The sequence below is a fragment of the Ictidomys tridecemlineatus genome, chromosome 1, assembly GCF_052094955.1.
Source record: "Ictidomys tridecemlineatus isolate mIctTri1 chromosome 1, mIctTri1.hap1, whole genome shotgun sequence".
NCBI lineage: Eukaryota > Metazoa > Chordata > Mammalia > Rodentia > Sciuridae > Ictidomys > Ictidomys tridecemlineatus.
This window is the reverse complement of record NC_135477.1, coordinates 166,671,870-166,687,371: the sequence shown is the minus strand read 5'-3', so window position 1 is coordinate 166,687,371 and position 15,502 is coordinate 166,671,870. Positions and strand designations below refer to the sequence as shown.

Below are 15,502 nucleotides of genomic sequence, written 5' to 3'. Positions count from 1 at the left end.
CTGCCACCACCCTGGCTCAGGACCTCTTCTCTTTCAGAACTACAGCTATAGCCTCTACATTGCTCCCTCTTCCATCAACTAACCTATTCCATACCATCTTCCTTTGCCTGAGCACAAAATTAGTTACCCTTCTATAAAATAGAGCTGTTCGTGTCATTCTTCAGCATAGACACCTTTGTTGGGATAAAGCAAATGCTAACTATGTAATATACTAACTCTAACATTTTTTTCAGTGCCACTGAGAACTCAGATTCTTGGTGTGGGAGCAAGTAGATGCATAAACACACATAAAAAAATAAAAGGTTCAAAATGCTCTCCAAGATCTAAGTGTTAGATCTCTCCACTGAAGAGGTCTAGAAACAATGACCAACCTAGTGAAGCCACATTTAAAGATATGTAGTTAGTGTAGTTAGGTAAATCGGGTCCAATATCGAGTAAGATAAAGAAAATGGAGTCCAGTAAACCAGAACAACAGCAGGGGAAATTGAAATGTTAATGTCCCCGAGGCCCCAATCCATCCTAAGGAACTCTTAATGAGGTAGCTCCCAGCAAAGGGGGGGGGGGTGCTAATCAAACCACCCCAGGCCCTTCCTGCCCAGACTACTCCTCCAGTCCCTCATCTCCCACCTTTTGGCCTTCCCACCTACATTCTTGCAGAATAGAGGGAAACAAAGGACAGGAATGTGGAGGGACATTAAATATAAAAAAAGGAAGACCTCCCCCTTCCACAGATCCCACCTTTCCCCTTCTTCCTCTGGGAGGAAGTCTTTTCTGCTGTCTTTAATAAAGCCTTCCACTTTCCGCTCTCCACTTGCCTGGGAGTGCTTCTCTGGTGTTATACTTCAGCATTGGGGATGCAAGGACTCCTCACCAGTAAACAGCGGTAACACTAAGAACAATGAGCACCTCTAGTATCCAGATTATGACTCTGAAATCTCATTTCCCATTGAAAAGAACTAAACTTCTGGGAGAAATAGCTGATTGCAGATCTTGGACAGAAAATGTATAAGATGAGCAAGGAACAACTCATCATACCAGAAAGCAAGGAAGCTACCAGACTACCAGGAGTATGTCAAAGCCACTCAGGAGCTAATTTGTGCCAAAAATGGGATAATCTAAGCATTAATAAGAATAATAACATCAGCAAGTTAAAATACAGCAAATGTACTCAAAGCCATGAGATCATAATAGAGCTTAAAAAAAATTAGTTACCATTGCTAGTGAGTCAATATGTTTTAAAAACTGGTGAATGAAGAGACAGAATCAAGCATTTATCCTTTTCTCTAATCAAACTATATCACTAAGTGGCCAAGCAATATATGTAGAAAAGTCTGATTTCTATGGAGTTAATAATGAAAAAGTAGAATAATTATAATAGCATTTTTTTTATAATCCTTAGTAGTGAACTAATGGATAATGGAGGCATAAGTGCCTCCTGACAGAAGAACACACCAGGAACTCTCCCTGACTTTGTCATTCCCACAAAATATGAACCTGAATTGATCAAGACTCAAGATTCAATACAGAAAATACAGAGAAAAGAGACCATGTTAAATAATACAGTACAGAGGCACACAGCAAAATCCAGCCAACAGAAAATTCTTTAAAAAAAGATAAACCACCCATTGTCTTCTACAAATATATTACATGAGAAAAACAGAGAATGGAATAAAAAACCTACAGATTAAAAGACTCAAGAAAAATGTCAATTTTAATGTGTGAACTATCACAATTTCAAAAGTATGACAGTTAAGCCAATGGAAATTTAAACATCAACAAGATATTTTATACTTTTTTTAAAGAGACACACAGTTAAATATTTATGGATAAAATCATATAGTATGGGTAATTACTTTAAAAATATGATGAGGAAGAGTAAAAATTACAGACAAGGTCGGTCTTAAGTAATTATTGAAGCTGGATGTTGGGTACATGGAAGTTCATCATATTGTCTACTTCTGTGTATGTCTGAGTGTATACAAGTAAAGAGTTAACAAACACTTTGACAGTTCCATACTATCTGAAATACAGAGTCCAAATTCCTTAGCAAGACACAGAAGACCCTTTATAATCTGGCCCCAATCTGTCCTTCCCAGCCTTATTCACTTTATGGCTCGTCACACAGATGTTCACTGTTTCCTAAATAAGCCGCATACTTTCAGACCTTCACACCTTTACTTAGGCTGCTTTCTCCTCTCTCTTACCTCCAGAATGAAATGCTTGTCCTATGTTAAGTTCCAGCTCAAAAGTCATGCTACATGAAGCTCACTTGATCCCTTCCCCCTGGGAGATTCCGGTCATTGTTTTAATATTTCATTCTTGCTAGCCATGCAACAGTGACTTGACCACTGTACTGTATGCAGCCTAGTACAGCCACTTGGATCATACCCTCAAATAAATACAAATACTCACGTACTAGAATCGTATGCTAGAATGAGAGTGCAGATGTTGAGCAACTTGAGGCAAGTCTAACATTCTTGTATTCTACCACCAAGGACTCTGTCTGGCACACAGACGCTGAATAAACATTTAACCCAGTTGTGTACTGGCAGATTCTCACTCTAGGACTTGGATGATACATTTGTCAAAGTTGTTTTTTTTGTTTTGTTTTGTTTTGTTTTATTTATTTGTTTGTTTGCTTGATCCTCAAACCATTCAGACTTAAAAATCAAACAAATCTGTTCTCTTCCTGTAGATCTTTCTTCTATTTCACCTCAAGTTTGCCGTCTCATATCCTAATGTCAAAATTAGTGCCATCAAAATACCTACTAAAATGTGTACTTTTACCATCCACATTTAGATTCTAATGTTTTAACTAAAAAAGTTCAAAATAAGAATATATGATTCTGCAGTGCAGAAATATCCTAATGAATCTATAAGCCAGGTGATGAGGGCAGAGGCTAGACCAGGGCCTTAAATCCTAACTCTAATGCACTTGGAAAATGACCTTGGGGAAGTCATATAAATTTATAGATCTCAATTTTCCCATCAGTAAGTTACCTCAAATGAGATATTGCAAGTAAAATACTTAATCTGATACTTTAAAAGACTCAATAAATTTTAAATATAATTATTTACAAAATGAGAACTAAAACCTACCTCCTTGTGCAAATGATGGATATGATGCATCTTATGGTGTCTAGCATGATAAACAGTAAGAGCTAGTATATTTTGAAATTAAGCACTATGAATACTTCTCTCTCCATCACCCCCAGAATAAATCCTCTCAAGTGTGAGATTTACATTACACAATTTCAAGCTTTCTTCTTTAATTTGTAATCATGAGAATTTATATTTTTATGTAGTTGCAATTAGTGGGTACACTATGTTTGTCACCTCCTGGAGCCTGGTTTCTTTGTAAAAACAATGTATCATTTCTAGTTCTCTCCTAACCTTACTTAACTTCTATCTCATTACTGACAGCATGATGGCAGAAATACAAATCTTGGCTTTGATTTCAATTCTTCAGTGACACCATGACTATACTAATCAGAGATTTCTTGAGGGCAAGGTCCGCGTTCTGAACCCCAACCTGTATAGCAGCAGAGTGCCTTGCACTCCTTAAATCTTCAATACATATTCGGTGAATTAAGTATGACGCTTAATAAATTTAATGTTATGAATTAAAAATAAGAAATTTTCTGAACACCCACAATTTTCAAGATTCAAATGTTCATAAACTGAACTATCAAGTAAATGCTAATATACTGCCATCAAATTAAAATATTATTCCAAATAATAATTAATGTGTATTGAATCAAAAGTTCCTATGTGCCCTCTCCTGGCCAATTATTAGAATAACACCAAATTAAACCATATAAAATGAAACAAAAAAAAATTAAATAAAAATGAACCAACCTCAAACTTAAAAGATACAAACCAATTCAAAATTGTAGTTCTGACAGATAGGCATGGTAGTGCATGTCAGTAATCCCAGCTACCAGGGAGGCTTAGACAGGAGAATCACAAGTTCAAGGCCAGCCTGGGCCACTTAGCCACCTGTCTCAAAATAAAAATAAAAATGGATGGGGATGTAGTTCAGTGGTAGAGTACCCCTGTGTTCACAATCTCCAGTGCTAAAAAAACAAATTAACCAAAAAGTAAAGATCTTATAAGACTTTTTACATGAGTGAGCCTGAGAAAAGTCAGTACAGAAAACAAACTCAAGAAACGGAAGCTGGTGGAATTAAATTTGATGGCAGGGATTACTGTGATTTTTTTCAAACAAAACTTCCAACCAAGTTTTAAGTCTGCCCATAGCTCTAGTTCACTGCTACTATTCTAACAAAGCAAACAAGTGAAAGTTAAAAAAAGAAAAAAGAAAGAAAATAAAAAAGAGAAAGAAAAAAGTACCAAAGACAACTTCATAAAACACCCAGGATCAACTTGGATCATTTTAAAATTCAAATATCATTATCATAGCCACTAACCTTTCATTCACTAGGAAACTCAGGTCCTTGAGTTTCACACTATCTTTGTAAATTGGGTTTAAAAAAAAGAACCAGGTCTCCAGGATGACTGTAACACAGAGAGAGTGCGCGCACGTGCGCGCGCGCGCACACACACACACACACACACACACACACACACACACAGTGGCCAACAGCAGTCAGGATGCCAGAGTGCCTGCCAAGACAGTGGTACCTGTGAACTCCTATCTGGATTTCCACTCTCAGTATCCGGGTGTTTCCCACCTGCCCACACGGATAAACTTAAGTATCATTTTTTAAGTTCTGCCTGCAGTCATCAGGCAATGAAGAATAGCAGATAAATCAAATTTTAAGACTAATAGTTAATTCAGATAGGACAGTGTGTCTGAGGACTTTCTAAAGTCACAATTTGAGAAAGAGAAATAATACCTCCTATATATTGCTGAAAGTTTCATTTTGAAATTCACTACAAGGTATGCCCAAGCCCCAAGTGAAGACAGAAAGGGCCTCAAGCTCAATCTTAAGAATACCGTGCTATTACACTCATCAAAGTAAAAGGTTCTTTGTTCTGTATTTACTTATCAGAACAATAAGTGAATCATACACTTGAGACTGAATAAAAAGAACATCCTCCCTCTTGTCTCAACTAAAATCTGAAATAAAGAGACTGAAGCAATATGTATATTCTCATAGCTCAATATAATTTTACTTTGGGATAGTCAAGGACAAACAAGGAAATAACTGTTTAGCAAACTTTCATAAAAATGAAATTCCAGAAACTTTGAACAAAAATACACTCAAGAGTTTCTCAACCTCTGAGGTACTGACAGTTGGGGCAACATAGGATATTTAGCACTTACATTTACTAGATACCAAAAGTATTACTGCCTGACCAAGTCGTGACAACCAACATGTGTCCAGACATTGTCAAATGTTCCCCGCGCGAGGAGGGGCAAAATTGCCCCCAGATGAAAGTCCCTATTAGCAATAGTAACACTAAAATAAATAAAGTAGTGCTGTGTTGCAGAATGAGAAGCACAACCTCTCTGTTCCAAAAGGTAGACATCATCATGTGGTATTCATATGAATGGTTAATAAGTCATATTTCCTCAATGGGTAGGCCAAGGATAGATAAATGCTTAAATTTTACAATTGTGTTCATAAAGCCAAATGGTCCTTAAGGCTGCCCAGCAGTCCTACTATATTTTATTTCCCTAGGCCATTTATTTTCCTAGCTTCTACAGTCTAGGAAAAAAAATTCCACCAAAACTGCTTCATCAAGCTCCCTGAAGGTATCTGTTGCAAAACCCATCGGTTAATTCTCAGTCCTCAGCTGAGAGAAATCTAAATATCTCTGGTCATTCTCCCTTCCTTAAAACTTTATCTTTAGATGGGTTCCAGGACACTGTGGGTTTTCCTCTCACTTCTCTGGCCACTACCCCCCAGTCTCCTCTGTTTTTTCCTCATTTCTCTGACCTATCATAACATTGATGTCCCAGGCAGGAATCAGCCCTTGGACTCTTCTGTTTCCCATCTACCCTCACTAACCATCGCAAAGCTTTAAGTACTATTCATGCACTCATGACACCCAAATTTACATCCCTTCCAGAATTCCAAACTCCTATACCCAACTGCTAACTAGACATCTCAGAACTAACAAGCCCCAAAGTGAGCTCCTGATATTCTCCCTAAGACCTGCTCCTCTGGCAGTCTTCCCACCTCAGTAAATGATAACTCCATCCCTCCAGTTGTTCAGGTCATAAAGTCTGGAGTCACCATGCTTTTCTCAGACTCCACCAGCAAGTCTCACCAGCTTCTGTTAACATGCTGCCAGAACACAGCCATGTACCCATCTTCACAGCCACTACTGCCAGAAAGCAAATCTCTACCTGAAACATCCGATGATCTCTCCTCTTATCCTTGCTCCCTATCCCCACCCTATTCTTAACACAGCAGCAAAAAGACCCCTCATAATCCTAATTCAGATCATATTACTCCTATATGAATTTTCTCATCCTGCTCAGAATAACCTAAAGTATTCTCAATGACTCCCCAAGGATCTCCAGGATATCCTACTCTTTCCTCCTATGCCAGAACTCACCCCCCACAACTATCCCCAGCCTTGCACTCCCTGTTTTTGCACTCCAGACATGGCTCCTCTTAAGCTGTTGCACTTATGGTCTCCTCTGTCTAGAACGCTTTCTGCTCAGATGTTGGCACAGCTTCCTCCCTTACTCCCTGCAGATCCGTTCCCAAACATTATCATCTTAGTGAGGCTTCTCTATCCAAACCTTCATACTCGGGCTAGGGATATAGCTCAGTTAGTAGAGTGCTTGCCTCGCAAGTACAAGGCCCTCGGTTCAATCCCCAGCACCATTTAAAAAAACAAACGACAACAAAAAAAAAACCTGCATAATCCCATCCCCACATTTCCAAACTCAGCATGCATGTTCTCTTAAGCAGATGTCACTAATATATACTATTTTGTACTTATCATTTGCACCTCTCGCAAGATTCTATGCTCTATATGCTGCTCTAGGGATTTCTGTCCAGTGCTAGGATATCATTTCTGGCAGACAGCAGACAACAATACATATGTGTAAAATGAATGAAAGAATATAGGCGGCCGCAGGTAAAGTAGGAAGGCTAGGCATGAGTAACTACAAAAAATTTATACATGGCAGAAAAACTGGAAAACCGAAGGGTACATGACCCATATGAAGGCAGCACATCCTTCAACTATATAAAATTGTTGCCATGCCTTGCAATGGATAAAAGAATCTAGAAACCTCATTTTTTATGGAAAATTTGCCTTTTTTCTTTCTTTCATTCTTTTTTTTTGGGGGGGGGGGCGGGTACTAGGGATTCAACCCAAGGGCACTTAATCATTGAGCCACATCCCCAACCCTTTTAATTTTTATTCTGAGACAGAGTCTCACTGAGTTGCTTAGGGCCTTGCTAAGTTGCAAGCTGGCTTTGAACTTGTGATCCTCCAGCCTCAGCCTCCTCAGTAACTGGAATGTCAAGCAGAGCCACCACATCTCATCTGACAAAACTGCCCATTTTTAATGTCAATGTAAAAAGAAGATTTTGGGCTTGGATTGTGGTTCAGCAGTAGAGTGCTTGCCTAGCACGTGTGAGGCCCTGGGTTCAATCCTCAGCACCACATGAAAATAAAATAAAGATATTGTGTCCAACTACAACTAAAAAAAATAAATATTAAAAAAAATTAAAAATAAAAAGACGATTTTACACGGTGCAGAGCAAACTACACACATCTGCAAGCGTGATTTGTCACACAGATCTTCAGTCTGTAACTTCTTGAGACAAATCAGCATAGCCCTAAAGCAACAGTTTAAAGAATGTCCCATTCTTTCCTGCCCCTATGTTACTTTCCTTTTCCATGATATACCGTATATACCAGGGATTTTGGACCACCATAGAGGATTAAGAACAAATCATAAAAGTCAGTATCAACAGAATAATATTAAGAAATAATCTGAGACTAAATCAACAAGCACATACGTATATTTTTTTCTTTTTTCATGTGTTTTTTTCAGTACTACAGTAGAGATCTTTACATATTAGCCTCTTCATTCTCAGTAGTGGAGATTGAACCTAGGTGTGCTATCTCACAGAGCTATATCCCCAGTCCTTTTCATTGTTTATTTTGGGAGATAGGGACTTGCTAAATTGCCCAGGCTGGCTTTGAACTTGTAATCCTCCTGCCTCAGCTTCCTGAGTAGCTGGGACTATACACAGGTGCCATCATGCCTGGAGATACATATATTCTTGATCAACTTCCTATTTCACAGACCCACAATATAAACAAAGAGAAGGCTTTGGTGTCAAATGTCATTTGGCAATAAGACATTATCCCTTTCAGATCACTGGTATATTATTCAGAGTATTAAGTCATTTTCTAATCAGAAACTTATAGCATGGGTAGACAGAACTTCTAAAGGCCTCATTTAGTTCTAAAGAATAGTTGAAACAGTGAAAACCATTTGGAAAAGCACACAAGCTATGCTATTACATAAAGCTGAAAATCTGTACTAGGCTGAATTTGCAATTAATATTCCTTTTTGGCAATGGAAAAGAAAAACATGAATCCCAATTCCTGGTAACCTTCCAGAGTAAAAACTTGGATCTCTTCAGGATGGCTTACATTTTATCAACTTATACATACACTTCTATTTCTTATTATACTATAGGTACTATTCTAGGTGATAAGAATGCAGAGAGATAAAACATTTGCAACCCGAAAGTGATTTAAGATTCAGTTAATCAATCACATATGTGCATTTGGCATTCAGATGCCAGAAAAAGAAAAACTTAAGGGCTGAAATTAGGAAGACTTTAAGGAAAGGGGACTCAAGCTGAGTGTTGAACAAACCACAGACTTGCATAGAAACCAAGTGAAGTACACTCTAGGCTGGAGTAGCAGCAGAAGTAAAGGTGTGACTACAGGGCATCTTTCTGTGGGGGGAAAAAAAATGCTTTAAGATGATCGATAGGAGCTCTTTTGAAAGAGAATGCAGTGGGCAAAATGATGTGGCCCTAAAGACAGGTGAACATCCTGACCCCTGGGATCTGAATGGCAAAAGATGTGGCCCCATTTGGGATCTTAAAAGCAAGGAGCTTATCCTGGGTTGTTATTTTGCCCTAAACACAACTACATGAGCCTTTGTGCAAGAAGCAAAGGAACTTTTGAGACAGACACAAAGAAAAAGACAACATAAAGATAGCAGATAAAGATTGGAACACAATCCATGATGTCTACATGGAATATTATGAAATTATAAGCAACACTAGAAATGCAATTATCACAAAGATGTTTCGTCGATTTCCTTACACTTTTAAAGAGGTGTATGACTCATATTTAAGCACCATTTTCCTACACAACTCATCAGGTCACGAGGTAAGATTTAATTAAGAGGACACAAAATCATTGTAACTGTCAAAATTCATTGATCATGACAATCAGAATACTAAAAGCACAGATAAATGAAAACTAAAGGTAAACTTCTACCCTCTACTTCAGAAAAGTCTTTGAAGAGTAACTTGGCTCAACAGAAAAGTAGACTAATTTTTGTCCCAGTTCTTATCAACTTGCTAACTGTTCTATGTAAATAGGGCTAATAAAGACATGCAATCTCTTGTAAAAGAGTACAGAGTAGCTATTGATGGCTACAGCATAAAGTCTGGTTCCTTTAAAGAACTTCATAGCAGTATCATTCCCATACCACATCTCCACAGGGCCAGATACTGCAGTAGACATCCTTACATATTAGCCTCTTCATTCTCATTCTCACAATATTCTCTAAGGTAGATACTATTTCATTCTTTTTTATTTTTGAGATAAGGAAACTGAGCCTCAGAGAAGTTAAGCAAATTACCCAAGGCCACAACATATGTCCTAAGCATACATATGAAATCCAGACCTACCTCCTGGAGCCCAATGGTTATTCAAATATATCATACTGCTATCATCATTTTTCCAAACTTTAAATCATGTCAATTCCAACCTGGCTTTCATTGTGGAAATTTTTAACCTATACATAGTTTAGACACTAGACCCCTCACACTTTTACACCAACCCTTTTATTTTGAAACCAACAAAATATACTATTTCATTCTTTAAACTTTAAAATCACCCCTTGCAAAAAAGATCCACCTAACAAATTCCTTCTGAGCCCATCACTTTGCCATCCCTATAATGTGCCCAGAAATTTTTTTGTTTAAATATTAACTTTGCCTAACTTAACTGTGTAATGTTCAGTAAGTCACAAAACTTACCAAAAGCACCCAACGGTAAAATATTAGACTTTAAATTAAAAGACTAAAACCTGTCAGTCTGCTACTAAACACAGACTATAGAAAAGCTTTTCTTGGCCAACAATATTATTTTCTTAACCAAATAAACAAGGCTGGGGATGTAGCTCAGTGGTAAAGTGCCCCTGGATTAAATCCCTGGTTTAAACAGTCATGTTTATTTTTTAATAATAATTAAAAAAATTTTTACATGATTAATGTGAGCATTAGTTACACCTTTTTACTTAGTTTTCATATAGTCATTTCCCTGATTAAAAAGTCCAGAATGAGGATTCATAAAATTATATAACTTCAGAACTGCAAAGACCCATACAGATTACCTAACACATTATTGTATCATGACATGAATGGAAAAACTGAAGTCAAATTGCTCAAGTTATTTACTCAAAGTTTTAGTATAAGCTAGGATTGGTGACAAATACCAGTAATCCCAGAGACTCAGGAGGCTGAGGTGCCAGGTTTCTGTTCTCGCGACTAAAAGGCTCAGGGATCGCTCCAGTTGAACTGGGCTAACTGGGCTAACTAGGCTGCATGAAATAACTACACAAGAGACACAAACACCTTTTTCTTTGGGGTCGCTGTGACGGCTCCTCTGACCTTAAGGGTCCGCAGAAAGAGAGAGAGAGCACCCTTTTTATTGAGGGAAGCTATTCAAATGAGGCAAGGGGTCAGGTTTCAGGGGGTTTCATGATGTCCACTGTCAACAGATTGATTGGCACCCAAGGGCATAGTAAGAGAAGGGGACACACACAAGGCACTTCCATGGAAGATTCTATCCTAAACAGGGCAAGGAGTTATATTATAAAGGAACAGGTGAGCGTAGCCTCACCCATGGGGCTGTAGCAAGACACATCCATGCACGAGACACTGACCCTCGAACCCAAGAAGAGTGGGGAAAGCTCTGCCACATTTCTGCAACTGAGCGCCTCAGCACCCAGCCAGGGAGTGTACTCAGTCACGTGTAAAGTTGGTCTCCCACACTGAGGCAGAAGGATCTCAAGTTTGAGGCACGCTTCTGCAACATAGTGAGGCCCTAAACAACTTAGTGAAACCCTGTTTCCAAAAATTAAAAAGGGCTGGGGATTGGCTCAGTGGTAAAGCCCCCTTGGGTTCAATACCCAGTACCAAAAAAAGTTTCCTAGTATAAGTCAGCACAAAACAATTGAAATTGACAAACATTACCAAAATATATTTTAAGATCCTATATAAGAATTACAAAGAGAAACAAGTCATCTGTCCCTACCACTCTTATATACAAGTTAGTAAAGGCACAGAAATACACACACACACTTACACGTAGCCATTAAACAAGGCACACATGCTAAGAGAAAGGAAAAATTAATTTCTCCAGTTCTAGAAAGATTTGAGAAAACTTTCTGAAGGGGGAATATCTGAACAGGGATTTGAGTAATGAGTAGGCCTACCATTATAGACAAGCGAGAGCACAGCATGAAAAAGCCAAGAAGCAAGTGGATGAACAGAATATTCAGAAAACAGCATAGTTGGGGGGCAAAGTAACAGAAGTAATCTAAGAAAGCAAAGTGTGGCAAATCCTAAGAGCCAGTGCTTCTTATTCGCCTTTTTTAGCTTACCTCTTCATTCATCTAGGACTCATGAGCCTAGGACAAAGTTAAATATAATAAAAACTTAATAATAACTTGTAATGACAATATTAATGGCAGCTAGGACTTAGGGTGGGATTATTACATGCACTGTACTAAACAATTCATAAAGCACTATCTCCTTTAATCCTCATTTAAAAATATTACAAGGGCTGTGGGTGTAGTTCAGTGGTGGAGAGCTTGCCTAGCATTCCAATGGCCTAGGTTCAGGTATCCTTGGCAAGGGGAAAAAAAAATGTATGCATTAGGTGATAACATCACTCATATCACATAAGAGATAATTGACACAAAGAATAAGTAACTTTTTTCCTAAATCACACAGTTAATAGGTGGATTCATACCTAATTCATACCCAATTCATCTGTCTCCAGAACCAATGAACTAATAAACAAGAAAAAAATGAACCAATCAGAAAATTTACAATCAAATTATCCATCTCCAATATCAATTCTGTACTGCAGAAGAGACAAGCAGAAGAGGACAGGATTCTTCCCAGCTCCCAATTCCATAATATTTCCTCACTTTTAAAGAACATTTTTGTCCTGAGGTTACAGAATGCTCTACGGAGTACAATTCAAAGCTTCAAAATTTCCCATATCGGAGTGGCCCTGGGCAAGTTGTCACGTTTGAAAACTTCAATTTTTTTCCTCCGAAAAAATGGGTAAAGCTGTACCTACTATGCATGCAGAAAGTTAGGAGGAAGTGATAACGCATCCAACACGTCACAGCAAGTCGGGTACCCTGCAAGCCAAGACTGTCCACAACAGAGCTCCCGCCCACGTAAGCAAGTGACTAAAGAGGTAAGCAGAAAGGTTAGTCTCTCCCATAGGTAAGAGGGGGAAAATCACATAGCGTTCAGAAAGACCCAGGCGGCCGCTAAAAACACACATTTAGAACAGCCTGGGGCAACGAGTAATCCTGGTCCCCGCGGGGCTACGGTGGAAAAACGGGGCGACAGGGCAGACTCAGGTTGTCTAGTTCACCTCTGTGGCCCGACTGCCTAAAGCACAGACTGACCCAGAAGCAGACACTGACTAGTCAGGTGGCCGAGCCCCAGTGAAATGCCAAGGCGATAGACTTACCCCAAGGCCAGCTTCCCCCGGCTCCTCAGGCTCTGTATCCATGATGCACCTGCAACATTAATACAAACTGTCAGCTCGGACTCCCCTATTAACCCTTCTCCTGCCCCTGAACCACTAAGCAATTCTTACCAAAGTCTGCAAGGACCGCCGCCGCCATCTTTCCCCTCCCCCGGCGAAAGCCTCGGAGTTCAAAGGCCAGCGAGGCGAGGCGCATGCGCGATACTCAGGATTGGCCCCTCACCCGGAAGCAGTGTTGCCATGGAGACAGCAAAGACGCGGCCCAGGCTTAAAGTATAACCAAGCCAGCCTGACTTGAAATTGAATGACTTAATAAAGACCCAAAGCTAACGGGGCGCAGTGGCGCAAGCCTACAATCCCAACGCCCGAGGCAGAAGGATCGCAAGTTCACAAGCCAGCCTCAACAACTTAGCAAAATCCTTATAACTTAAAGAGATCCTGCCTCAAAATAAAAATGGTTCGGGTTGTAGAACAGTGGTAAAGCGTCCCTGGGCTTTAGCTTCAGAGCCAAAAAAACAAAAAACAAAAAATCCGAAAAATGGTGGATTTGTAGAAATTCACCAAGATTCAGAAAAATTATGAAGCCTCATCTCACAAGTGGTCTGAAAGGAGTAAGGGTGCAGAGTCCCCAAAATAGACCTGAGTTTTCTTGTCAGAAATAACTCCCTGTGGCACAAGTTTGTAAAGGTCATTGGAAGTCGTGTAAAGCCCTTTTAAAGAACAGTTACCTGAAATACGACGTATCATCTTCTAACCCCTACTAATCAGCTTGCCCTCCAAGAGATGAGTCCGTACTCATGGGCACTTACCGCCAGATGTGCCTGGCCGCCGCTTCACTAAACCTCGTGTATTCATCTCAGCAAACCAACAAGGCAAGGATTAACATCTTCAAATGGGAAACATACTCTGGAGAGGTTAAAGTCTCGCCTAAGCACTGGCAAAGCCAGTGATCAATGTAGGGTTCTGAGCCTCCGAAGTTAGTGCCCCTAGACATCCCAATACATTTGACATCTGTATTCTGAGGATAGGTATTTCAGGTTTCTGTTTGCCACCAGGTACCCAGTGCAAACAAGCAATAAACAACACAGTTGTGGAACACAATATGAGCGTTTTGGCATGTTTGAGTTGGAAGGAGTTCCATTCTTTTTTCTCCACAGAATTTAACCGCATACAATTCCCTTCAGAGTTGGCGCACAATCAAGCAAACCAAAAGAGGGACTCCATTCCTCTTTAATCTTTGAATACCAAAATCCCAGATTCAGGATCCCGACCCAGATGCAAAAACTATTCCTTCTCTTTCTGATTTCTGATCCATATTTTAATTTTTCGTTGACTACATTCTTACAGATGTCTTTAAAATATGTCTGGAACTAGTAAGGTACCCTCGCATGGGCCAGTGATCGCACAGGGCCAAAGAATAAAGCGGCAGTGGGCGGAGGTGGCTCCAACAGTCTAAACCGTTAATTAAATGGTTTGCTATGGGAAGTGAAAATAGCTAACCTCAGGGCTGAGTTTAGGCAGGACAGAACCCTCCAACCGGATTGGGCGTACTCTTGCCTTCCTCGAGGCTGGGAGGAGTAGCGCAGTGAACGCGGCGCGGCCCCGCCCTTCCCAGCCCAGAGGTAGCGGGAAAGGAGCGCGCGATGGCGTGTGGACCTCGGCGCGCGCCGTAGTGGCGGCCCGAGGAGGCGGGGCTTGAAGTAGACCCCGCCCCCTTCCCGGCTGCGGCGTGGAGCTGCGAAAGATCCATCCTTGTACCTGCTTCCTTCTGCCTCGGCTGCCGGTGATTATGGGGCAGGAACCGCGGACGCTGCCGCCCTCTCCTAACTGGTACTGCACCCGCTGCAGCGATGCAGTGCCCGGGGGCCTCTTCGGTTTCGCGGCCCGGACCTCCGTCTTCCTTGTGCGCGTGGGCCCAGGAGCAGGCACGACCCCGGGGACTCCCGCGTTTCGAGGTAACTCCCCCCACTTCTGGGCCGCAGCCCTCCTGCTCTCCCCCGGAACACCGGCTGATCGTCTCCAGTCACCCCTTTTCCTATAGTTCCAGATAGTCTGCGACTGCGGCAGAGAGAAGGGGTCTGCCAAAGTCACTAAGATGAGTCGCGATGAATCTCCAAGAATGATCCCCACCACGCTGTGGCGGAGCGGTCCCGCCTCCCGACGCTCGCACGTGGGACCGCTAGCTTACTGAAGTTAGCAGTGTCCAGACCCAGGCATTTAAGATGTCTTGGCTTGCCTCCCCGACCCAAGTGCGCGCTGGTCCCCTGGGAGCCTTCCAGGAGTTGGGGACTGCTTGCAGCTGCAGCCCCTACACAAGATCTGCAAAACTATGTGACACTCTTGGTTCCGTGTGATAAATGGGTAGAGTCAGATGCTTTCGGCTCCAAACTAGGTTTTGATTATGCTTTAGAATATGACATGCCAGATATTTATTCCATTTCAAACTACCTGTAGCCAGACTGAAGTTGAATGGCTTTTATATTTCTCATTTTGAGTTGCTCCCCAGCCTGTGAAC

At 40.7% G+C, this 15,502-nt stretch overlaps 2 protein-coding genes across 4 annotated transcripts in view; one reads left to right on the top strand and one right to left on the bottom strand.

The window, feature by feature from the left end:
- Positions 1-13,222, bottom strand: part of Mrpl22 (mitochondrial ribosomal protein L22) — a 39,807-nt gene extending 26,585 nt beyond the window's left edge. The window contains exons 1-2 of one of the 2 annotated variants that reach the window (XM_005325452.5): positions 13,099-13,222; positions 12,970-13,018 (exon numbers count right to left, since the gene is read on the bottom strand). In XM_005325452.5, the coding sequence (XP_005325509.2) occupies positions 12,970-13,018; positions 13,099-13,183 (134 nt within the window). In that variant the 5' untranslated portion in view covers positions 13,184-13,222. Of the gene's footprint in view, positions 1-1,853; positions 1,873-12,969; positions 13,019-13,098 lie in introns of those variants that run through there. The other variant, XM_040273441.2, reaches the window with a different exon arrangement.
- A 1,464-nt stretch (positions 13,223-14,686) lies between these two features.
- The window catches only part of Gemin5 (gem nuclear organelle associated protein 5), a 46,933-nt gene continuing 46,117 nt past the window's right edge, over positions 14,687-15,502 (top strand). Inside the window, exon 1 of one of the 2 annotated variants that reach the window (XR_005728446.2) lies at positions 14,687-14,942. Coding sequence is in view for 1 of the 2 variants with exons in the window: in XM_005325454.5 (XP_005325511.1) it covers positions 14,777-14,942 (166 nt within the window). In the remaining variant the exon portion in view is untranslated. The remainder of the gene's footprint in view (positions 14,943-15,502) is intronic. The other variant, XM_005325454.5, reaches the window with a different exon arrangement.